Genomic DNA, 24,112 nt, shown 5'->3' with positions numbered 1-24,112 from the left:
AAAAATCTTCCGGCCCGGCCCGGCTCGGCCCGGGCTGGCCCGGCCCGGCCCGTTCGGCCCGTCAAAATATTGAAAAAAATTTTTTAGTCGTTTTCCCATTGTTTTTTCGTTTACTACTTCATGGCAAACATATTATTGATTAGAAATTATAAAATGACAACAAGTGAAAACGAAAATTGTCAGAATAAGTTATTTTGTCTCTATAAACTTTGAGCCTCTCAAAGTCTCTGTGATAATCAGCCGATGATCAGAATCAGGATCAAGAACTTGCTGGAGGCTTCTGAAAGTAGTCTTATCGAATCCCCCGACCTCGATTTAGTATAAACCGAAGAAAAAATTTAATTTCCAAGACTTTCAATTCTATTTTTCAAAAATAATTTTTTGCTGCGGGCCCTGCGGGCCGGCCCGGGTCCTGAAATTTTCAGCGGGCCGGCCCGTGATTTGACAAGTATGAATCACCGGAAAACTTATTTTTAGCGTTGCCAATTGGTTTTCCGGAAAACACGATTTCTAAGCGATTTTCTGATGAATTTTAGCGATTTCTGCATGAAAACACTGAGAAAAACATTGTAAATTCAATTTTCATGTCAAAAACCAGGAAAAACAACGAAAAACAACCGGAAATGACGAAAATTTGGTTGAAAAATGATGAAAAAATAATTTTTCTTTGATTATCAGTGGGGCGCGTTTGCAATTCTCATCAATTTTTACGCGCGAATTTAAAATAGAAATTTTCAGTTTTTTCAATTTTTTCTTTAATTTTTCCTTTTTTTCGCATGTTTTGCACATTCTATCTGTTTTTTACTGTGTTTATTAGATTTTAGCTCTTATTGTTATTTAATTTTGTAATTTTCAGAGTCAACAATGCATTTTTTATTCACAATTATCAGAAACTTTCTCAAAATTAATCATTTTTCTTCGTATTTCCACCGATTTGCACATCTTCCTCGATCGAATTCAAGAACGCCGGTCTCACAGAGTCCTCCTTTCCAACCAGTGCACAATAGATTCTCATCACAAGTTCTGACATCCGATAGCACGTCAAAAAAAACAAAATCTGGCACAAAATGCCCCACAACACGAAGACGTAGCTATTCACGTCGCGTTTTCCGCGTAGAATCGAAGATTCGAGACCGACGACGAAGTTGGTGACCATCATCATGTTCTCTGATATCTCGTTGGGCGAACGCATCCAGGTGTGGTAACAGGAGAGGAGGAATAGGCAGACGGCGTAGAAAGAGCAGTAGAGAAGAGCTGGCGAGATTGGGAGGAACGCTTTCATAGTACGTTTGGAGAGCGCTTGCCACGAAGCTTTGATGTCGTATTGGGTCGAGGTGGTCTGGAAAAAATTTCCTTATTATAATTTTCACTTTTCCTTATGATATTCACATTCAGCTCGTCGAGAGCTTTCAGAAAAATATAATCATGACTAGGTTTGGTTGAAATTGGGTCTCGACGCGAAAAGCAGCGAAAAGCGGGTTACTGTAGTTTTCGTGGTGAGACCCAACTTGCACCGAACCATGGCATGATTATACTTTTCTGAACCGCCATTGTACGCTGAATTCAATGATGACACTTTAAATTCAAAGAAATCGGGTCTCGCCGCGAAAATCTTCACTTTATGAGAAAAACTGATTTTTTAGCGGTCAAACCCAAAATTTTCGAGTTTTTATTGTAATATTCAAATTCAACTCGCCGAGACGCTCCGAATGAGTATAATCATGACCAGATTGGAAGAAAGTTGGGTCTCGACGCGAGAAGCAGCGAAAACCGGGTTACTGTAGTTTTCGTGGTGAGACCCAACTTTCACCGAACCATGGCATGATTATACTTTTCTAAACCGCCTCGCCACGCTATATCCGAATTTTTCCTCAATTCCTCGAAATTCTCTATCCCTTCCGACTAACCGACTTAATCTGGACCCTTCTCGCCTCCGCCTTCTGTCTTCTCAAATCCAGCACAAAATCAGTGAATTCATTGACATCTCCCAGCGTTTATAAATTTCCATATCATCCAAAAATGTCTCCACTTTTTGATCCGCCCACAGAACAAAGCGAAGAACATTCCACCCGTAGAGCAATGAGCCGACCAGCGAAAAAATGACAATGTACCAGGAGGATTTGTTGTGAACGTCGAAATCTAGAGTTGAAAGTGTCAGATTTAAATTCAGCGCGACGAGAACTTTCAGAAAAGTATAATCATGTCGTAGTTTGGTGCAAGTTGGGTCTCACCACGAAAACTACAGTAACCCGTTTTTCGCTGCGTTTCGTGGTGAGACCCAACTTGCACCAAATCATGGCATGATTATACTTTTCTGAAAGCTCTCATCGCGCTGAATTCAAATCTGACAATTTCAAACAAAAAATCTTGAATTTTGACCTACCAACACCAATAAAAGTGCAGACAACCATCAAAAAGTCTCTTTTCGGTTCATCGTCAATAGTCTTTTCAGTAAGGACCAATTCCATGTCGGCATTCCACAAAACCACCGAGAAGTCAATATTCTGAAGACAAATAAGAAAAAAAAAGTGATTTTCAATTGGGAGACTAGTTTTCCATATTCTGGATTTCTTGTCCCCGGCTCAAATTTTTGTAATTTTTTGACCTACACTTGACCCATTTATCATCGCGTCTTCCGTCGCATTCTCAGCAATCTCCTGAGCAATCTCCCAACTGTCTAAATACGAATAGGTGTTCTTTTTGATGGTGAAAACACCGAGAACGAGGAGTCCGGCGATCAGAAAGAAGTAGAACACATCTGAAATTGAATTTTATAGCAAAATTCAGATTCAGCTCGGCGAGACCCTTCGAATGAGTATAATCATGCCTATGTTTGGTTGAATTTGGGTCCCACCACGAAAACCGCCTGGGTACTGTAGTTTTCGTGGCGGGACCCAACTTGCTTCGAAACCCCGCATGTATATACTCTTTCGAATCGTCTTAGCAAGCTGAATCCAAAAATACAAGTTTCGCACCAAAAATTACGCGAACCGGCGAAGTTTTTACTGATTTTCTCCATTTTTCGCCAAATTTTCGAGGTTTTTGGCTGAAAATTTTTTCTAAGATGGTTTTTAGCATTTTTCAACACAATATTCTTATTCAGCTCGCCAAGGCGCTTCGAATGAGTATAATCACGCCCCCATTCCGTGCGATTCGAAAAATTCGGGTCTTGGCACGAATTTAAAGGCGCATACACCGAAAATTCTCAAACTGGACGGAATATGGGCATGATTATACTTTTCTGAACCGTCTTGGCGAGCTGAATTCGAAAATCGTATTCAAAATGCCAGAAAGTTTTGACGTAAAGTTTTGACGTAAAGTTTTGACGACAATTTTTTTTCCATTTTTTACTAAAAAAAAGGGAAAAAAGCTCCCTGACGTCTTCTGAATCACTCACTAATCAGAATCTTCTTCCTCCGATGAATATTCCCAATAACACTGAGAAACATAGTGTCTCACCAGTCGGGAAAGACGACTTCAGCTCAAAATGAAGTTGGAAAAAGGGAAAACGCGAGGCGAGGCGGGCATCGAGTTGCCAGGCGCCAGCGACATGTTGCTAGACAATGTATCGAAGCACACGATGTTTTATTGGAATTTTGAATCTTTTTTTACGTTAGATACATATAGAATGTCTCCAACGATTACACAAAAAATTGGGAGGAAAATTCGGAAAAAAAGTGAGATCGGCTGTGGTTCGATCGCAATGGGGGGAATAAATACGAGAGAGTTATTATATTACAGTCTCAAATACAAGTGTTAAACATTTTGGGGAGATGAAAAACGAGTGGAATATTTAGGATGTTGTGCTTCTTTGGTGGTGACGTGGCGCCTTCGCCGTCGACGCTGGGGCGCTTTAGGCGCGCTCTCCACGGATGCGACGAGCGAGTTGCATGTCCTTTGGCATGATGGTGACGCGTTTGGCGTGGATGGCACACAAGTTGGTGTCTTCGAAGAGACCGACGAGGTAGGCCTCAGATGCCTCCTGGAAATGGGAAAATAAGGATTTTAGGGGAAAAATGAAAAAAATTTGGGCTTTTTAGCTCAAAACCAGCATTTTTAGGCTTAAAATCAGCTAAAATGAGCTATTTCTGGGGGAAAATACCAAAAATCTGAGATTTTTCAGCTGAAAATGGGTGAACTAAGCTATTTCTAGGGAAAAACGCCAAAATTTTGGCGTTTTTCAGCTCAACATCACCTGAAATTTGCATTTTTATGCTCAAAATCAGCTAAAATGAGCTATTATGGGGGAAAAATACCGACAATTTGGAATTCTCCAGCTGAAAATTAGCTAAAATCTGCATTTTTAAACTCAAAATCAAAACATTTCGGCTCAAAATCAGCAGTTTTCAGCTCAAAGTTAGCATTTTTAGGTTCAGAATCGGCATTTTTAGGCTCAAAATCAACATTTTTAAGCTCAAAATCTGGATTTTTAAGCCTAAAATCAGCAAATATGAGCAATTTCTAGTGAAAAACCTCCAAAATTGCTTTTTCAGCTGAAAACGGGTAAAGTAAGCTATTTCTAGGGGAAAAAGCCAAAGTTTTAGCGTTTTAAGCTCAAAATCAGCATTTTCTAGCTAAAAATCGGCGTTATCTAGCTCAAAATCCGCAGTTTTTAGCTCAAAACCGGCATTTTTGAGCTTCAAACCTGCATTTTTAGCTCAAAATCAGATAAAATGAGCAATTTGAAGGGAAAAAAACGCCAAAAGTTTGCAATTTCTCAGCTGAAAATCATATTTTTATCTACCTGAAGAGCTCCGATAGCAGCAGACTGGAAGCGGAGATCGGTCTTGAAGTCCTGAGCAATCTCACGAACGAGACGTTGGAATGGAAGTTTGCGGATGAGCAATTCGGTCGATTTCTGGTAACGACGAATCTCACGAAGAGCGACGGTTCCTGGACGGTAACGATGTGGCTTCTTGACTCCACCGGTGGTTGGAGCAGACTTGCGAGCCGCTTTGGTCGCCAATTGCTTTCTTGGAGCCTTTCCTCCGGTCGACTTACGCGCGGTTTGCTTGGTACGAGCCATTGCTTTCTGAAAAATTTGGGAGGATTAGTGAGAAAGGAGAGGGAAAGAGAAAATTGAGCGAAAAATCGATAAAATTTGGAATTTTTAACACAAATTTGATTGAAATTCGATTAAAAATCAATGAAATCCCATTATTCAAATTCAAATCTGATTTGGCGGGGGGTTGTCCGATGGAGCACACTTGCACACACACAACAGGTGGCGCGTAGCGGCCGCGTCGCGTGCGGATTATTGATTGATATTGATTGGGCACGAGGGGGAGAAACGGAGAGAAGGCTGGGCGAAAAAGGAGGAAACCCGCAATTATTGGACAAAAAGAGTCAAAAATTGGGGAAAAATGACATTTGAAGCGGTAAACTAGCGAAAAACCAGCATTTTCCCAACAAAATCTACGGAAAATCGGTCTATTTTCACTCTAAATAGCCAAAAAACCAGAAAATTATGAATCGCGAAAAAGTGGATTTTCAGAGCTTTTTTGCAACTAAAACTCACGAATTCACCTAGAATTTAATTCAAACTATTAACTTCTAAATAGTTTTCCCGAAAATCCGAAGAAAAATGAAGGAAATCGACGAAATCACAACGGAAAACTGGCTAGAATTCAAATCGAGATTCGCGGGTGATTGTGTCCAATGGAGCGCGAATGCATACCCCGGTGCGACGCGGTCGCGTCGCGTGCACTTTTCGAATGTAAATAAAAGAAAAGGGGGTTTTTGGCGGATTTTTACAGAAATTTCGCGGGGAATCAATAGAAACGGCTGGAAAATAGTGAATTAATGCAGAAAATCTACTAAAAATGACTAAAAATCACCTAGAAAACCTAAAAACCCGAAAAATTAGAGCAAAAATCGAAACCGCAGCTCGCAAGAGGAGCAACAGGTACGAATGGCTCTAACATTTGGGTGCGCGCGCAATTCGAAAAAGGGGCGGAGTCAGGCGATGCGGTCGCGTCGCGTGCGCAGAGGGGGTCATGTGATAAGATATTCGAAATTAGGAAAGTTTGGCTGGAAAATTGGGAATTTTGGCCGAAAATGGAGAAATTTTTGGCTGAAAATGAGGGAAATTTTGGCTGAAAATGGAAATATTGCGAAATTTCGTCAAAATTGAATTCTTCTATATTTTATATGTTTTTTACCCAAATTTTCATTAAAACTTGCTGAAAATCCACGTGGATTTGCACCCGGTATTCGAATTCGAATCAAAAATCGATTTGCCACGTCGGCATCGAAATTCTGCGAAAAATCGATTTTTCAGTTCTCGAAACAATTTTCGCGCGATTAGTCACGTGGAAACCAGCGAAAAACTAGTTTCTACCCCAAAAATCGGTCAAAAATCGATAATTCACCGCCAAAAATGACAAAAATGGTCCGGAACCGAAGCGGAGCGCGCGCGCGCACCTCCCGCCACGACAACAAACCAACACAACTGAACGATCCGCGCTTGTTGGGTGTCAAGGCGGCGGAGGGGAGAAGTAAGAAGCGAAATTGGTGCAGAACGTTTGATACTCAGTCATGTCAGCGTACTCTAATGGTGAAACTGAAGAGAGAGCAGAGAAAAGACTTGGCACGATGCCAAGTCTCCTCCCCATCCCTCTTCTTCCACTTTTTTAGTGTGTTTACTATTGATTTCCTTCGTTTTCCACGATGGAATCCCGAAAATCTTTGGGATCGTGGAGAAAAAAGGGGCGGAGCCAACTGGAATCTCTCTAGAAAATTCCAAGAAAAACCCAAAAAAAATCGTGGCGCTACGTGGAATTTAAGCCAAGTTTCAGACGGGGTCAACACTAATCGCTCGGATTTTTCAACAAAATCTTGTCGAGCCGATAACTCTTTTTCCTATCGATAAAATCTTCTGATTTTCAGCAAGAAGGATCAATAGGACCTCAGCGAGCTCTGGAAAAAATTTCAGAAATTTTAGGCCAGTTTAAGCCTAAAAATAATTAATTTCAAAGTGGAACCTTACTTTTCAGTCCGTTACGGGTTTAGACGAGTTTACGCGCCCGCAATATTCCTGCGGACACTCTCTTCAAATCACACACTCTCTCGCCGCCGGCCGTCGCTGCCTCTCGTTTCTCTGGCGTCTCTTCAGTGACGCCGCTACTCTCGCTCCCATTTTTCAAGAGACCCTTTGATGGACTATAACTCATTTCAAACCTGATGAATTTCGATGAAAATTTCTGAATGTATAGAAAGGGATCTTTTGAAAAATCATGGAAAAAATCGAAAAGAATCAACAAGTCTGAAAAAAATTAGAGCAAAACGAAAATTTTGCACTGAGTCTGCATTTGTGCGTGAGCGTGTGTGGCCTTGCGTACGTGGCGCCATATTCCACGCCCAATGAGTGACATTGGCTAATATCATCATTTTTGAAACGACATCCAATTTTGTTGGATTTTAAGTGGTTTTTTGTGTTTTTTTGGGTAATTTTACTGCTGAAAATTGAATTTTTGAGCTAAAAATGTCTAAAATTCGAGAAATTTCGGTCAAAATTCGTGAAACCAGAAATTTTCGATTTTTGAATCGACACCCAATTTTTTGGGTTTTCGGTGGTTGTTCGTGCTTTTAGGGTAATTTTACTGCTGAAAATCGAATTTTTTAGCTAAAAATGAGTAAAAATAGAGAAATTTCGGTCAGAATTCAATGAGAAACGAGGAATCTTCGTTTTTTTTTTATTTTTTGAAGTTTCTAGTTCATTTTTTCTTGATTTTTTTTTGGATTTTAGGTGATTTTTTGTTCTTTTAGGGTAGTTTAACTGCTGAAAATCTATTTTTGAGCTAAAAATGTATAAAAATGAAGAATTTTTCGCCAAAATTCAATGAAAAACGACTTTTCATTTTTTCGAAATTTTTTGGTTATTTTATAGCTAAAATTTAGAATTTTTCTCTTCAATTCTTCGGTTCTCCTTTCATCTACCCTCTAATTTCCAGATTTTTCAGAAAATGGCGCCACCAGCTTCCACCGACGCATCGAGTCTCAAAACGACTCAAAAATTGACGGAAGAGTCGAATGAGGAGACTCTCAGAAAGTATTTCCGTACTAAAGTCGATGCTGCTCAGGTAGGAGAAGATAATTGTGGATTTATGAAAATCGGGACGAAAAATAAAGAAAAATCCAGTTTTTGGATGGGAATCAGTGAAAAGTGGCTGAAAATTGAGTTCTGAGCCGTTTTTCAGCGTAAACTTGCCCAAAATTTGCTGAAAATTACATTTTTTGGAATTTAGAGCACAAATACCAACTTTTTTTGACAAAGCTTGTTTTAACTCAAATCAGCGATTGGTGTCATTCGGACCAGAAAAGTCAGTTTTTTCGGCGGAAATTTTCAAGTTCTGTCTTTTCCAATGTCGAAAATCATTTTTTCGGTGAGAAAACTACGTTTCAGCGATTTTCCATGTCAAATACTTGTTTTTACTGTTCTTGTGTGATTTTTTGACCGGAAACTTGATATTTTCTTGTTAAACTGACGGATTTCTGTCCAAAATCTCTGTTTTTATTATTTTCTAAGTCAAAATGTCTGAAAATTGTCAAAAAATTGCAGATTGAGTCTGAATAACAGCTATTTCCCACTCAAAAACCCTGAAAAATCCAATTTTAAGACCTATTCCTAACCGTTTCCCAAGTATTTCAGCAAAAAGTGGCCGACAAATCGCAAAACGTCCGCCGTCTCCAAGCGCAACGAAACGAGTTGAACACGAAGGTTCGTATGCTGAAAGAGGAGCTTCAACAGCTCCACGAGCAGGGATCGTACGTCGGTGAAGTGAGCAAAGCGATGGATAAGAAGAAGGTGTTGGTGAAGGTTCATCCAGAGGGAAAGTACGTTGTCGACGTGGATAAATCAATCGATATCAACTCGTTGAATACTGGAGCTAGAGTTGCTCTTCGTGCGGATAGCTATGCACTTCATAAGGTTCTTCCGAATAAAGTTGATCCGTTGGTCTCATTGATGATGGTAGAGAAAGTGCCTGATTCGACGTATGAAATGGTTGGAGGACTCGATAAACAGATTAAGGAGATCAAGGAGGTTATTGAGCTTCCTGTGAAACATCCGGAGCTCTTTGATGCTCTTGGAATTGCTCAACCGAAAGGAGTGCTTCTTTATGGACCACCGGGAACTGGAAAGACGCTGTTAGCTAGAGCTGTCGCACATCATACTGAATGTACATTCATTCGAGTTTCTGGTTCGGAATTGGTCCAGAAATTCATTGGAGAGGGAGCGAGAATGGTAAGGAGACTGAAAAGGCTTTGAAAAGCTGAGAAAATGATGCTTCTAGCCAGTGGTGGGCGCGAGTGAAGCTGAGATTCACTCCAAAATCCACGGGGGGAGGAGAAATGTCTGCGTCTCTCGCTGTCGGCAATGGTGGGGCGCGCTCTCTCGCACTCTCTTCCCCCCGCGCTGTGGCCGCTGCCGCTACGGGGAGAGTCACTAATTTCACTCCGCGCCCACCACTGCTTCTAGCTCAAAAAATCTTGAAAATGACGATTTTCTAATGAAATTGAGATTTTTACCTCAAAAAAGCTGAAAAATTACGATTTTTACAGATGAAATTGAAATTTTTAGCTTGAAAAATATGTGAAATTGATCGTTTTAGCTCGAAAATGCTGAAAAAATTACGGTTTTTAGCTTTAAAAAACTGAAAAACTGACGATTTTCCGATGAAATTGAGCTTTCTAGCTCAAAAACTGAGAAAATGACGGTTTTTAGCCTAAAATCGGAATTTTTATGCGTCAAAAGCAAGGAAATGATTGAATTTGCAATTTTCCAGCTAAAAAGGACATCTAGACTTATAGACACACAGACAGACATCATTTTCATCAATTTTTATGATTTCCAGCTGCTTTTCACTGGAATTTTACAATTTTTTCAACGGAAAATAGTGTTTTCGGACATCCGGACGTACAGACACGCTTTTGAGAAAAAAATTGCGAAAAATCGGGTAAAAATGATGGAAATCTGGACATCTGGACATCCGGACAGACAGATTTTCAGCAGATTGCCACAAACCTGTTGTTTTGGACATGTGGAAAGACAGATCTACAGACTGACGGATGAATGGGACATCTGGATTCACAGACAGACAGACAGACCATTATTTCCGATTTTGCTTAAAATTCTTAAAATTTCAACGAAAAATTAAGATTTTTGCAGAAAAAACAGTGAAAATCGCTAGCTTTAGACCTTTCGTATCAGTTTTTGCTAAAACATTGCCATTTTTCAGGTGCGTGAACTGTTCGTGATGGCTCGTGAACACGCTCCATCAATCATCTTCATGGACGAAATCGATTCGATCGGATCGAGTCGTGTCGAGGGATCGAGTGGTGGAGATTCGGAAGTTCAGCGTACGATGTTGGAGTTGTTGAATCAGTTGGACGGTTTCGAGGCGACCAAGAATATTAAGGTGTGTAAAGAGCGAAAATCTACGAATTTAGGCTTTTTTCCATCAAAATTAGTCAAAAAACGGTCACAATAGGTTACTGTAGCTTGATCCTGGATCTTAGGGATCCTAGTGTCTTACTGTAACTCGATCCTGGATCTCGGGGATCCTATTGGTTACGGTAGCCTGATCCTCGATCTCGGGAATCCTAGTGGCTTACTGTAGCTTGATCCTGGATCCTGGCTCTCGGGGATCTCAGTGTCTTACTGTAGCTTGATCCTGGATCCTGGATTTCGGGGATCCTGGTGTCTTACTGTAGCTTGATCCTGGATCCTGGATTTCGGGGATCCTGGTGTCTTACTGTAGCTTGATCCTGGCTCTCGGGGATCTCAGTGTCTTACTGTAGCTTGATCCTGGATCTTAGGGATCCTAGTGTCTTACTGTAACTCGATCCTGGATCTCGGGGATCCTATTGGTTACGGTAGCCTGATCCTCGATCTCGGGAATCCTAGTGGCTTACTGTAGCTTGATCCTGGATCCTGGCTCTCGGGGATCTCAGTGTCTTACTGTAGCTTGATCCTGGATCCTGGATTTCGGGGATCCTGGTGTCTTACTGTAGCTTGATCCTGGATCCTGGATCTCGGGGATCCTATTGGTTACTGTAGCTTGATCCTGGATCTCGGGAATCCTAGTATCTTACTGTAGCTCGGTCCTGGATCCTGGATCTCAGGGATCCTGGTGTCTTACTGTAGTTCGATCCTAGTATCTTACTGTAGCTTGATCCTGAATCCTGGATTTCCGGGATCCTGGTGTCTTACTGTAGTTCGATACAGGATCTCGGGGATCCTAGTATCTTACTGTAGCTTGATCCTGAATCCTGGATTTCCGGGATCTTGGTGTCTTACTGTAGTTCGATACAGGATCTCGGGGAGCCTAGTATCTTACTGTAGCTTGATCCTGAATCCTGGATTTCCGGGATCCTGGTGTCTTACTGTAGTTCGATACAGGATCTCGGGGATCTCAGCGTCTTACTGTAGCTCGATCCAGGATCTCGGGGATCCTAGTATCTTACTGTAGCTTGATCCTGGATCCTGGTATTCCAATTTACAGCCAATTTTCAAAGGGATTTCGCTAATTTTGACCGATTTCAGATAATTTTCTGTCATATTCCGACTATTTCCAGCATAATTTCTATCTCTTTCCAGGTAATCATGGCCACCAACCGTATCGACATTCTCGACCCCGCCCTCCTCCGTCCAGGACGTATCGATCGTAAAATCGAATTCCCGGCGCCAGACGAGAAGGCGCGTGCCGATATTCTGAAGATTCATTCGCGTAAAATGAATCTGATGCGTGGAATCAACATGGCAAAGATCGCTGAACAGATCCCCGGAGCATCTGGAGCAGAAGTGAAGGCGGTGTGCACAGAAGCCGGCATGTTCGCACTACGTGAGAGACGTATTCATGTGACACAGGAGGACTTCGAGATGGCTGTTGGAAAAGTGATGCAGAAGGATTCGGAGAAGAATATGTCGATTAAGAAGTTGTGGAAATAATTGTATTCTTTTTATTGGACCCTTTTATTTATTTATTCCCCTCTTTTTCCCTGTACCCGATACTACAATACAATACATTTAATGGATTCTTTTAGATCCGGAAAAGGTAGAAAAAATTGCAGGGATTTCATTTTATGCGGAAATCATTGTCACCAAAAGATTCAGCTCGCCGAGAGCTTCTAGAAAAGTATAAACCAGACTTGCAACGGGCCGGGCCGGGCCGGGCCGGGCCGGGCCGGAATGAAAATTTCCAGGGCCCGCCCCGGAAGTTCAGTACTGAAAAAAATTCAAATTTTTTTTTCGAAAATTTCCCGATTTTTTTTGAAAAATATTTCTTAAAAACAATTTTTTGTAGGTTTCGAAGGTTTTTGAAAAATATACTTGAGGAAAAATATGAAACATTTTCAGAAAATAAATTTTTGGATAAAAAATTGTAGTGAAAAAAGTTCAAAAATTCAAATCCGGGCCGACCGGGCCGATCGGGCCGGCCCGGAATCTTGCAAGTCTGGTATAAACATGCCCAGGTTTGGTTGAAATTGTGTCCCGCCGCGAAAACTACAGTATCCCAGTCTCCAGACTACTGTAGTTTTCGCGTCGAGACCTAACTTGCTTCAAACCAGGGCATGATTATACTCATTCGAAGCGTCTCGACGAGCTGAATCTGAATATCATACTAAAAAGTAAAAATTGTTTGATTTGCGTCCCACCACGAAATGTACAGTAACCCAACTCCAGATTACTGTACTTTTCGTGCCGGGACACCCTGCCTAGGCATGATTACACTTTTTTGAAAGCTCTCAAAACGCTGAACTCAAATTCAGCCATGGCAGTGACAGGAATTTTAAATTATTTATTAAACACGATTTTCGTTGGGGGAAAAAGGGAAAATTTCGAATCAAGGCCAGGGGAAAACGTATATAATGAGGATATTTCAGGTTGGAAATAGAAAAAAAAAAGATTTTTTAAATCGATGGAGATTCTGAAAAAGCTGGATGGAAATGGGGAAAACAAAAAAAATTTTTTGGAAATTTTTTTTCAGACAAAAAGAGAAATAAAATGATATAAATGCTCTCTCAATCAAAGGAAATAGTCGGCATGTGGCTTCTTGGCCGGGGCGCCACGACTCTCCTGTGGTGCCGCCTCGAAAATGGTGAATTCCTTGTTGAGATTCTCGTCGAGCTCCAGAATCGCCGCCACGTTTCCGCATCTGAAAATAACATTTTTTTTTCGATTTTTGGGTGGAATTTACTGAAAATCCTAATTTTTCATAGATTTTCAGCTTTAAAATTGCTTTTTTCGGGTTAAAATTCGCGAATTTTCACAAATTTTCAGTCATTTTTAGCTCAAAAGTTAGAGTTTTGACCGAATTTTTTAGAGATTCCGGCTGAAATTGCGGGAAATTTCGCATTTTTAAACTCGAAATCAAAAATTTTCAGTCATTTATCACTGGACACGGTTCTGATCGATTTCAGCCAAGTTTTTGATGATTTTCAGCTAAAACTCGCAAAATTTTGACCATTTTCAGCCTATTTTCGGCAAATATGAACTATGTTTCGCTCAAAATCCGAAATTCGCTGCCTAAAATCGACTATTTTCAGTCTATTCCTGCTCCCTAAAGATCTCTGGGCCTCAACGAAAAATGTATGCTTTTTGGACGATTTCAGACCGATTTCAACAGATTTTAACTGAAAATCGATACTTTTCTGTCATTTTCAGCCATTTTCATACGATTTTGGACAATATTTTGCGATTTTTCAGCCAAAATCCAACCTTTGTTGCCTAAAATCGACTATTTTCAGTCTGTTCCTTATTTCCAATGATCTCTGGGTCTCTGGGATAATATCATATCGATTTCTTTGATTTTCAGCTCAAAATCGTCGAATTTTCAGTCATTTCTACTCAATTTCAATCATTTTCATCTCTCTCACTCTTACCGATAACAATAATTGGGCGCCGACCAAACGGTGAGTACTTTCTCATTAAAATGCCATTTATATCCCTCCATAACCAATTGATGTGCTCGACAAATCAGATCAACTCCATTCGTTTCGCAGAATGTCTTAGAAGCGTCTGCCCCGAATAGATATCCGGCTCCACGTGGACTCAATCCCCAACCGACATTCCCTTCTTCTGGATCAGACCACAGTAGATCACACATTGGGCCGTCGTGTGGCACCTGGAAATAGACGAGGAATTGAGTGATTTTGACTTGAAAAATTGCAAAAAATCGGCTCTCTTGACATAAAAAATGACAAAAATCGAGATTTTTGGCCTGAAAACTGACTTTCAGCTCGAAAAATATAGGCTTTTGGCAATAAAAATCGGATTTTTGAACAAAACTAATGCCTAGAAACACGTTTTTCACCGAAAAATATGAGTTTTGGTAAAAATTTTTATGGTAAAAACACGACTTTCACCTTGTTTTCATGCCGAAAGGCTGATTTTTTTTATTATTTTCATGATTTTTGAGTCAGAAATGGCTGGAAATTGAGTTTTTGTTATTTGGACTCATTTTCCACAATTTTTGTCGGTTTTTTTGAGCGATTTTGTTGGGTTTTTCGCCTAAAAAGTCCTTAAAATGGCCAAAACTCTTTTCAGTCTATTTTCAGTTAAAAACTAAAATTTTTGAGCTAAAAACGAGCTTCCAGTGTAGTTTTTCGCGGTTTTTACACAAAAATCGTCATTTTTCCAGGATTTTAATCGATTTTTGCTGGATTTTCGCTGAAAAAAGTGCTAAAAATGGTTCAAACTCCATTTCACCATATCGAGCCAGAATTTCAGCTCAGTTTTTCAGCTCCGACACAAAATTGAGGCTAAATCACTGAAATGGCTTCTACAGCTAAAATTCTTCGTTTTTCATCATTTTCAGCTGAAAAAGTATAGTTTTTCACGATTTTCAGCACAAAAATCGTCTTTTTTCCACGATTTTGAGCAATTTTCCTCGAATTTTCGCTCATTTACCTCCTGCTTCCTATCAATAACCCGAATCTGATCCATCGTACTGATCGACGGCGACAATCCTCCGTGCACACAGAAAACCTTTCCATCAATGACGGCGGCCAGCGCCAAATAGTCGAAAACTTCAGTGCAGTGCTTCCAGACGGAGGCGTTACCGTACTTCCGAAGGCATTCATCATAGAATCCATAGACTTGAGTAATCTGACGGGATTCATGATTTCCACGGATTAGCATCATCCGATCCGGGTAACGGGCTTTCAGAGCGAGTAGCAGGAGAAATGTCTGGAAAAAAACGAAAAAATGGGGATTTTGAGGGATTTTTGATGGAAAAAACGGTGAAAAATGAGTGAAAACGGGTCTAAAACAACAGAAATATCATTAGAGCGCACTTTCTACATTCCGAAATATGAAAATTTGGGCATAGCTTCCGCATCAAAGTGGCAAGTGCGCTCTACAGATAATCCAGTTAAATTTCTGATATTTTCAATGTCTGAGATCGTAAAATAACAGATTGTTATACCGGATTATCATTAGAGCGCACTTTCCACAAAATGATACGATTTTCAGTGTATTTTCGACATAAAACTATCGGAAAATGTCAATTTGTCAGTGTCTCTCTATCCGGATGTCTCAAACTCTCTGAAACGCGTCTAAGGCGCGCCAGACACTCGTAAAACGATAAACCGCGTCAAATGTGCGCCAGAAAGAGATTTTTCTAGTTTTTGTGTCAAATTTTCACCGAAAATCAGCAATTTTTCCATTTTTTGAAAAAAAACCTTAATTTTTCACTGATTTTTCACTCCAGAACTCTAAATTTCAACTATTTTTCATTGAATTCCGCACCTCAACCGAATAAAATCCCCGATCGACGAAATCTCCGAGGAACAGATAGTTGGTGTTCGGCACCGGACCGCCCACTTTAAACAGTTCCATTAAGTCGTAGAATTGGCCGTGGATGTCGCCGCAAATCTGAAAATATCGATTTTCAGCCAAAAATTCCGATTTTAAGTGAAAAAACTGAGTTTTTAGTCGAAAAAATCACAAAAAAAACCAATTTTTTGGGCAAAAATAGGTTTTCCGACACGAAAATTGCGATTTTTCAGCTAATTTCAGCTGAAAACCAGCGAAAAACCCACCGTTACAGGTGAATCGATGACTTGCACGTTTCCCTCCTCTGCTAATATCTCTCGGGCTTTGGCGCACAACGTTTTGACGTCTTGTTCGGCGATGAGCTCGCATCTCATCAGTTTTTCAATGTGGCTGTAAAATATGAACAATTTATTCGAAAAATTGAGAAAATTTGGAGCATTTTGAGCTAAAATTTGGGATTTTTCGATGAAAATATGAAAATCAATATTTTAGGTGAAAAATATCGATTTTTGAGGTTTTCGGGGTGGTTTTCAACGTTTTTTTTCGTCTTTTTCAGCTTTTTTCACCCCAAAAACACTAAATTTCAAAGAACTTACCGATCCAAGTCATGTGTACTCAACTGATCCGATGGTCCTGACGTCGGGGAGTCCGATCGGGCGAATGTCTCATTTTGCGTCGTTTCGGCGACTGCCAGAGCCATGAAATACTGAAAAATCGCAAAAATTTGATGGGAAACCGTCCAGAAAAAACTAAAAACGATTATAAAAAATCAATAGCCATGCAAATCGATATTTTCGACAGATTTTATGTGAAATTTTTAGTTTAATAATTTCAAATACAGCCTAATTTTAATATAAGCAAAAAAAATCGCAGAAAAATCATTTAATCCATCAATTCCAGCTTATCGAAATGAGTCATATTGTAATCTTGGCACACTGCCAGGTTTTCTGCGCGTCGAGATAGGGCGCGCTTGCAACATGGAAGAGGAACACCCTCGGCCGCGACCGTTTTTATGAAATTTTTTAAATATTTTTCAGCGAATTTTTTTCAGAAAATCACTGAAAATGTCAAATTTAGCGGATCTCGGCTACTTTTTCGATGATCAAGGTGTTTTGAGAACTAAAGAGGTAAAAAAGCACTCTAAATATCAGACTTGCAAGATTCCGGGCCGGCCCGGCCCGGCCCGGCCCGGTTTTGGCCCGGCCCGGCCCGGTCGGCCCGGATTTGAATTTTTGAACTTTTTTCACTACAATTTTTTGTCCAAAAATTTATTTTCTGAAAATTTTTCATATTTTTCCTCAAGTATATTTTTCAAAAACCTTCGAAACCTACAAAAAATTGTTTTTAAGAAATATTTTTCAAAAAAAATCGGGAAATTTTCGAAAAAAAAATTTGAATTTTTTTCAGTACTGAACTTCCGGGCCGACCGGGCCGGGCCGGGCCCTGGAAATTTTCATTCCGGCCCGGCCCGGCCCGGCCCGTTGCAAGTCTGCTAAATATCGTGAAAATACAAAAAAATCATGAAAAATTGGCTTTAAGGACAATGAAAAATTCAAATTCACTACCCAAGAAGCGTACGAGACCCTGGGTGAAGCTGTCGATGAAGAGATCTTTAACCTTCTGGAAACACGCTGCGGTCTAGAGAGAAAAGTGGTATTTTTAGAAAAAAATATTTTCGGCCAAAAAAAAATAATTTTTCAGCTGAAACCAGCGGGAATCGAGGGTGACGATGAGGATTTCAGCTTTTATTTCGCCTCAAAAAACTTGAAAACCGCTGAAACTATGCTTATTCTAATGCACGGAAGCGGGGTGGTTCGTGCCGGTCAATGGGCGCGGCGCCTCATTATTAATGAGAATTTGGAGTGTGGAACACAGATTCCATACGTCGAAAGAGCACTGAAACTGGGGTGGGCGGTGGTGGTGATGAATACGAATGCGAATGGAACCGATCAGCAGGAGTTTAAGGTGCAAAAGTTGGAAAATTCTGGAAAAAATCAGAAAAAAAAACACGAAAAAACTGCTTTTCTGGAGTTTTTAGACTGAAATAAGCTGAAAAATCGATTTTTTTTAAAATTAAAATCGTCTGGAAAGGCTCAAAAATGCTCAAAAATTGCAGATTTTACCCTGAAACAGTAATATTTGCGATTTTAAGACAAAAATCTCAAAAAATTACGTTTTTTGGAGTTTCTAGTCTGAAAAACGCTGAAAATAGCATTTTCGAGGTTAGAAACGTCTGAAAATGCCCAAAAATCACTAATTTTACCCAAAAGTGTCAAAATACAGAAAAAAAATCGCTGGAAATCACTTTCTGAGATTTTCAACTGATAATGAGTTTAAAAATGATTTTTCAGTGATTTTAGACTGAAAAAAGCTGAAAAATCGCATTTTCGAGCTCCGGATTATCAAAAAATCCTCAAAAATCACTAATTTCCACTCAGAAATGGCAAAAACTCGATTTTCAGTCATTTCTTACTCAAAAAACTTGAAAAAATAGCACCAAAACTCATATATTTCGCTGAAAAACGTATTTCACACTGATTTTTTCAAATTTTATCGAATTTTCAGCCCAAAACCTCAAAATTTCCCATTTTCAGTTCTCTCGAACACCCGAAGAGCACGCCGAGATGGTATTCAAGATGTGTGTGGGCGGAGCCAAGCTGAAATCTGTCTATGTCGTCGCTCACAGTCGTGGAGGGTACGATTTGTCGGCGGCGGTGAGTAGCGGCAGGCTGGCGTGTCGTTGGCGTGTTTTGGAGCGAAAAAATCAAAAAAATCCGAAGAAAATAGAGGGAAAATGAGGGAATTGGCAGAAAACGTAGTGTCTGGCGCACCTTCAACGCGTTTTCAAAAAATGGAAATAACATCCGGATATATAGACAAACAGATAGACACACCGACAACGTTTGTTCGGCTGGGGCGCCATTGACGCATTTTTCGCTTTACGAGTGTCTGGCGCACCTTTTACGCGTTTCAGAGCTTAGGACACTGAAAAATTGACATTTTCCGATAGTTTTATGTCGAAAAAAACTGAAAATCGTATCATTTTGTGGAAAGCGCGCTCTAATGATATTCTGGTATTAAATTCTGTTATTTTACAATTTAACCGGGTTATCAGTAGAGCGCACTTGCCACTTTGATGCGGAAGCTATGCCCAAATTTTTATATTTCGTAATGTAGAAAATGCGCTCTAATGGTATTCTGGCGCGCCTTTGACGCGTTTTCACTCATTTTTCCCCCATTTTCAGCTAAAACGAAACGGATCGGACGACCGAATTCAGAAGATTTGTCTCACCGACTCACCGTGGTTCAGATTCCCGAAAAGCTGTGAAGAACGCAAGACACCTCTATATGTGTTCAATTTTTTGGCTCGCGGGGTACGGATTTAGTGGTTTAAGAAGGGAAAATGACCATTTTTTGAACAAAAATTGTTGAAAATCGCATTTTTCTGACCAAAAATGACTATTTTTGACCAAAATTAGCCATTTTTCGGCCAAAAATGCTTAAAAATTCGATTTTTCCAGAAATACGGCTCTCCAGAATACAAAGTTCACGAGTATCAAGCCGGTCGAGTCACCGATCTCTACGCCGGAACGAAAATTCACGAATGGTCGAGTCATATGGCGATTGACGCCGTTTTTAAGATATTCGAGACGGAGGTACGGAGACTGGCGTGACGTTGCCGCGAAAAATAGAAGTTTTCGGTCCGAAACTCGATTTTAAACCAAAAAATCTTGATTTTTCTCATTTTTTTATACTCAAAATTCACATTTTTTCAGCCGAATAAGTCAGAATAGAGTCTGGCGTAACGTTTGGCGCTGTTTTAAGGCTGAAAAACTCGATTTTCTACTTGAAAAACGAAATTTTTCGGTCGAAAACTCGATTTTTCCAATATTTTTCACTCAAAATGCACTATTTTCAGCTGAACAGGCTGGCGTGACATTGGCGCTTTTTCCAAGTGAAAATTTCGTATTTTGAGATAAAAATTGAGCTTTTGAAGCCAAAACCACTTTTTCAAATTTCAAATTTTGGACCGTCTGGCGTGTGGTTGGCGCGATTTTTGAATCAAGACAGTCAATTTTTCTCTTATAAATCCTATTTTTCATAGCTGAACAGGTTACCGTCTGGCGTGCCGTTGGCGCGTTTTCAAGTGAAAATTTGATTTGCGATGAAAATTGAGCTTTTGAAGCCAAAAACACTTTTTTAGTTAAAAATTCAAATTTTGATCCGTCTGGCGTGTCGTTGGCGCGTCATAATTTAGTTTTCTCATTAATAATCCCATTTTTTCCAGCTGAACGAGTCAAATTTCGTGGAAACTGTCAATGAAGCGAAATATTTAGTACTTCATGGAAAAGAGAAAGAAGATGTGGAGAGTGATGAGCCGTCGGTCAAGAAAATGAAACAATAAATGCGATTTTTATCGATTTTTCAATGATTTTTGTGTAAAATTTGCATATTTTTCCGGTTTTTACACGGTTTTTCCCTGGAATTCACCTTAAAAATCTCAATTTTGACCGATTTTTCACTCAAAAAGTGCGATTTTTCCACTTTTTTGTGTAATTTTGCATATATTTCATGGTTTTTCTCATAATTTTTTATTGAAATTCGCGAATTCGTCATTTTTTCCCCAATTTTCTTCTGGAATTTCTCATTTTCTGAAATTTTTTGTTTTTCACATATTTAATTTTGATCGATTTTTCATGTTTTTCACTCAAAAATTCACTTTTTTTCTCTTTAAAACGATATTTTAATCATTTTTTCTGTAGTTTTCCTCCTCAAAAGTGTCATTTTTAATGCATTTTTTGTGTAATCGCTGAAATTTGTCTTTTTTCACTTGATTTTTTTCTATTTTTTCCCATTTTTCATTCAAAAAATTGCATTTTTTTCCACTTTTTGTGTAATTTGCATATATTTCATGAGGTTTCTCTTCATTTCTCATCAAAATTCCTCATTTTTTCCCCCGAATTTTCATCTAAAATCGCTGACAACTTCATTTTTTAAATTTAATTTTTCCACGATTTTTCCCGATTTTTGCTGTTTTTTTGTCAATTTTCTTTGATTTTCCCAAGATTTTAATCGATTTTTCATATTTTCCGCTTAAAAATTCCTATTTTATTCATTTTTCTATTGTTTGCCCTCGGTTTTCTCATCAAAAAGTGTCATTTTTATTCATTTTAATGCATTTTCCCTGAAAAAATCCATTTTTCCTCCCTGAATTTCCCTTTTTTTGTCATTTTTCAATACTTTTCAATAGTGTCTCTCGGCTATCTTTTTGGGGACGGGGGCTCCGCATTTTGGCGCCAAAGTGTCTACACTACGGCACGTCGCTTTAGAGACCTTCAGAATCTTCTCGGCTTCATTTTTTCGAAAAAAAAAGTTTTTGTTCAAAAAAATATGAAAAAATCGATTTTAGGCCCTACTCACCAACTGACAACATGTGCGATAATTGTTTGTATAGTGAGTTTTTTCTTCAAAAAAAGAGAAAAAAGGTGTCTGGCGCGCCTTTGACGCGTTTCTGAACAAAAAAGCCGGCAAAAAGTGTAAAAAGGAGATACACATGGAGAGAAAACACAAAAGCCAACCAACAGTCAACAAGGAGATCAAACCGGAGGTAGATCGAGAAGATTTCGATATGAAGATTTCGAGACCAGCTCCATCACCACCTGCGATATCGATGAATTTGACCCGTGTGGTTGGAAAACCTCCTCGAAAAACCTCAACATGCTGATGAATTGAAACCCATCGAAGAGTACGGTTTTTGACAGAAAATTTGATTTTTGAGCTGAAAATCTATAAAAAATCGCTAAGAAATCACAATTTCGTCTTAAAAACCCCAAATTTTCAGATTAATGAGTCGATTGATGAGAAGAGAAAGGATCTTGGAGCAGGATGGCGAATCGCTGTGCAAAACAGCCATGGCTACTTTTATGAATGAGGAAAACGAGCAATGTGCAATGGAATCCACTGTTTCCTTAACTTGTGTAAGTATCTACATGACTTTCCCGATACTGCCCCATTTCGAGAAATTCATCGGGAAATATATCTCGAAACTTTCTCGATATTTCACGAAAGTATCGATCAATTTTCTCAAAAACTTTCTGTTTTTTCTAGATTTGTGGAATCCAACACCCGGAATTGAAGGAAGCTCACGAGATTATGAAATCAGCCGACTCGCCACCCGACACGAAGTATGAGTTCTTGGGAGACAACATGAATGGAAACATTGAGGTGCGGAATTCTATGAAAAATGCATCAAAAGCGCCAAAAATCCGCATAAAAGCTGGAAAAATAGGCTAAAAATGAGCACTATAATGATTTTTAGGACGGAAATCATTAAAATTCAGTCAATAATCGCATTTGAAGCTGAATAAATGCTCCATTTTTCGATGTAAACCCCTACAAGACGGAAAATTGGCTGAAAATGTTGCTTTTTGGTGAAATATGGTGATTTTAGGCAATTTTCGGTACGAAAATAGGTTTTTCTGCTCAAATTCCTCATATTTTGCTTATTGTTCCGCTAATAATGCTCAACATCATCCAATTTCTCTTCGATAAGCCCCAAAGCTGGAAAAAGGCTGAAAATGTCGTTTTTCTGTGAAATGGGGTGATTTTAGCAGATGTTTGATGGAAAACTGGTTTTTAAGCCTAAAATTGCTCTTTTTTGCTATCTAATCCTCCATTTTCTCTTCGAAAAAACCTCAAAATAGGCCGAAAATGTTGAAATGGGGTGATTCTAGCCGATTTTTGAAGGTATTTTTTGATTTTGAGCTCAAAAAACTTCTGCTCAAAATTCTGTAAAATTCCTTACATTTTTTCAGACCTTCCTCCTCCTCATCGGCCTGAAATGCCTCTTCCCCGAACGGATCATGCTCATCCGTAACCAAGACTCCCGACAGACCACTCGACTCTATGGGTACTATGATGAGTGTATCCGAAAATACGGTAACGCCGCCTTGTGGGAGTCAATGGAGCACCTTTCCGGTGTGGCAATGGACAAGAGAGTGTTCATGTTCAAGGAATGGTTCGAATGCGAAGCGATCGGAGCAATTCGGAAGGATTCTCATTAATTTTCTTTGACGATTTTTCTCATAATTTTCCCGATTTTTCCAGTTTTTCTTCCAAAAAGTGTTTTTTCCCTCTTTTATGGGAAAATTTGCACAATTTCTCATTGAAATTCCCCATTTTCCCCCTATTTTCATCTGAAATTGCTTAAAATGTAATACCTTTGATTTCCCCAGAAATTCACCTCAAAAATCTCATTTTTGACCGATTTTTCACTCAAAAAGGGCATTTTTTCCTATTTTTTTGTGTAATTTTGCGTATTTTTCATGGTTTTCACATATTTTTTTTTGTGTAAAATCGCTGAAATCTGTCATTTTCACCCCATTTTTTCACTCGAAAATTGTTTTTTTTGTGATTTTTCTCATCATTTCCTCGAATTTTCATCGGAAATCGCTGAAAATTCTATATTTTTCTTGATTTTTCCCCGATTTTTGCTGTTTAAAAATCCATATTTTTTTCATTTTTCTACGTTATCCCCCGTTGTTCCCCTCAAAAAGTCTCATTTTTGCATTTCCCCTGAAAAAAATCAATTTCTCCCCTCTGAATTTTCCTTTTTCTTTGCAACTTTTCAAAACTTTTCAATAGTGTCTCTCGGCTATCTTTTTGGGGGACGGGGCTCCGCATTTTGGCGCCAAAGTGTCTACACTACGACGCGTCGCTTTAGAGACCTTCAGAATCTTCTCGGTTTCATTTTTTCTAAAAAAAATTGTTTTTTTTCCAAAATTAAAAGAAAAAACTGATTTTAGGTACTCACAACGACATCAACATGTGCGATAAGCGTTTGTATAGTGAGTTTTTTTCTTCAAAAAAGAAAAAAAAGGTGTCTGGCGCGCCTTTGACGCGTTTCTGACTCCAAATATTGAAAAAATCCGGCGAAAAAACTCACAATTTTCACTGAAAAATCAAATTTTAAAACAAAACAAAAACGAAATAATATTTGTTAGAAAAATCGCGTCAACGGTACGCCAGATGCTCAAAAATTGTCCGAAAAGAAAAATCTGGCGCGCCTTTGACGCGTTTTCCAAAAACTTCGAGGTTATAGCCAGCTGGCGCACCTTTGACGCGTTTTTTGCATCTTAAAGATTCTGTGTGGACATCCGGACACCTGGACACACCGATTAACACCAGAAATCCCTAGAAATTAAAAATCGCTGGCGCACCTTTGACGCGTTTTCCGAGAGCTCGGGAGTTTCAGAGTTTGAAGCCAGGCTGGTGTACCTTTGACGCGTTTTTTGTACTCAAAAGGGACATCTGGACATCTGGATATACAGACAG

At 39.3% G+C, this 24,112-nt stretch overlaps 8 protein-coding genes across 8 annotated transcripts; 4 read left to right on the top strand and 4 right to left on the bottom strand.

Annotated features, from left to right (window-relative positions):
* Nucleotides 1–904: 904 nt before the first annotated feature.
* GCK72_011706 (uncharacterized protein) lies at nt 905–1,282 on the bottom strand (the record flags this gene model as incomplete). Its single annotated transcript, XM_053728634.1, has 1 exon — nt 905–1,282. One exon carries the CDS (start codon nt 1,280–1,282, stop codon nt 905–907), a length of 378 nt encoding a protein of 125 aa, XP_053588211.1.
* A 666-nt stretch (nt 1,283–1,948) lies between these two features.
* On the bottom strand, nt 1,949–3,449 carry GCK72_011705 (uncharacterized protein; the record flags this gene model as incomplete). Its single annotated transcript, XM_053728633.1, has 4 exons — nt 1,949–2,139; nt 2,384–2,504; nt 2,610–2,758; nt 3,398–3,449. The coding sequence occupies 4 exons, from the start codon at nt 3,447–3,449 to the stop codon at nt 1,949–1,951; spliced, it is 513 nt and encodes a 170-aa protein (XP_053588210.1).
* Nucleotides 3,450–3,853: 404 nt separating this feature from the next.
* On the bottom strand, nt 3,854–5,026 carry GCK72_011704 (uncharacterized protein; the record flags this gene model as incomplete). Its single annotated transcript, XM_003093791.2, has 2 exons — nt 3,854–3,982; nt 4,745–5,026. The coding sequence occupies 2 exons, from the start codon at nt 5,024–5,026 to the stop codon at nt 3,854–3,856; spliced, it is 411 nt and encodes a 136-aa protein (XP_003093839.1).
* Nucleotides 5,027–7,964: 2,938 nt separating this feature from the next.
* Nucleotides 7,965–11,950, top strand: GCK72_011703 (uncharacterized protein; the record flags this gene model as incomplete). Its single annotated transcript, XM_053728632.1, has 4 exons — nt 7,965–8,081; nt 8,651–9,244; nt 10,239–10,418; nt 11,600–11,950. The coding sequence occupies 4 exons, from the start codon at nt 7,965–7,967 to the stop codon at nt 11,948–11,950; spliced, it is 1,242 nt and encodes a 413-aa protein (XP_053588209.1).
* Nucleotides 11,951–13,027: 1,077 nt separating this feature from the next.
* On the bottom strand, nt 13,028–16,478 carry GCK72_011702 (uncharacterized protein; the record flags this gene model as incomplete). The annotated part of the gene is made up of 6 exons (XM_053728631.1): nt 13,028–13,157; nt 13,885–14,126; nt 14,912–15,190; nt 15,752–15,877; nt 16,045–16,168; nt 16,375–16,478. The coding sequence occupies 6 exons, from the start codon at nt 16,476–16,478 to the stop codon at nt 13,028–13,030; spliced, it is 1,005 nt and encodes a 334-aa protein (XP_053588208.1).
* Nucleotides 16,479–16,842: 364 nt separating this feature from the next.
* Nucleotides 16,843–20,183, top strand: GCK72_011701 (uncharacterized protein; the record flags this gene model as incomplete). Its single annotated transcript, XM_003090174.2, has 7 exons — nt 16,843–16,905; nt 17,318–17,431; nt 17,480–17,743; nt 18,373–18,492; nt 19,024–19,152; nt 19,300–19,434; nt 20,067–20,183. The coding sequence occupies 7 exons, from the start codon at nt 16,843–16,845 to the stop codon at nt 20,181–20,183; spliced, it is 942 nt and encodes a 313-aa protein (XP_003090222.2).
* Nucleotides 20,184–21,332: 1,149 nt separating this feature from the next.
* GCK72_011700 (uncharacterized protein) lies at nt 21,333–21,710 on the top strand (the record flags this gene model as incomplete). Its single annotated transcript, XM_053728630.1, has 2 exons — nt 21,333–21,467; nt 21,621–21,710. 2 exons carry the CDS (start codon nt 21,333–21,335, stop codon nt 21,708–21,710), a joined length of 225 nt encoding a protein of 74 aa, XP_053588207.1.
* A 19-nt stretch (nt 21,711–21,729) lies between these two features.
* Nucleotides 21,730–22,842, top strand: GCK72_011699 (uncharacterized protein; the record flags this gene model as incomplete). The annotated part of the gene is made up of 3 exons (XM_003090175.2): nt 21,730–21,756; nt 21,887–22,003; nt 22,594–22,842. 3 exons carry the CDS (start codon nt 21,730–21,732, stop codon nt 22,840–22,842), a joined length of 393 nt encoding a protein of 130 aa, XP_003090223.2.
* Nucleotides 22,843–24,112: the final 1,270 nt, after the last annotated feature.

Source organism: Caenorhabditis remanei, chromosome III, assembly GCF_010183535.1.
Source record: "Caenorhabditis remanei strain PX506 chromosome III, whole genome shotgun sequence".
Classification (NCBI taxonomy): domain Eukaryota; kingdom Metazoa; phylum Nematoda; class Chromadorea; order Rhabditida; family Rhabditidae; genus Caenorhabditis; species Caenorhabditis remanei.
This window is presented reverse-complemented; position numbering and strand designations above follow the sequence as displayed.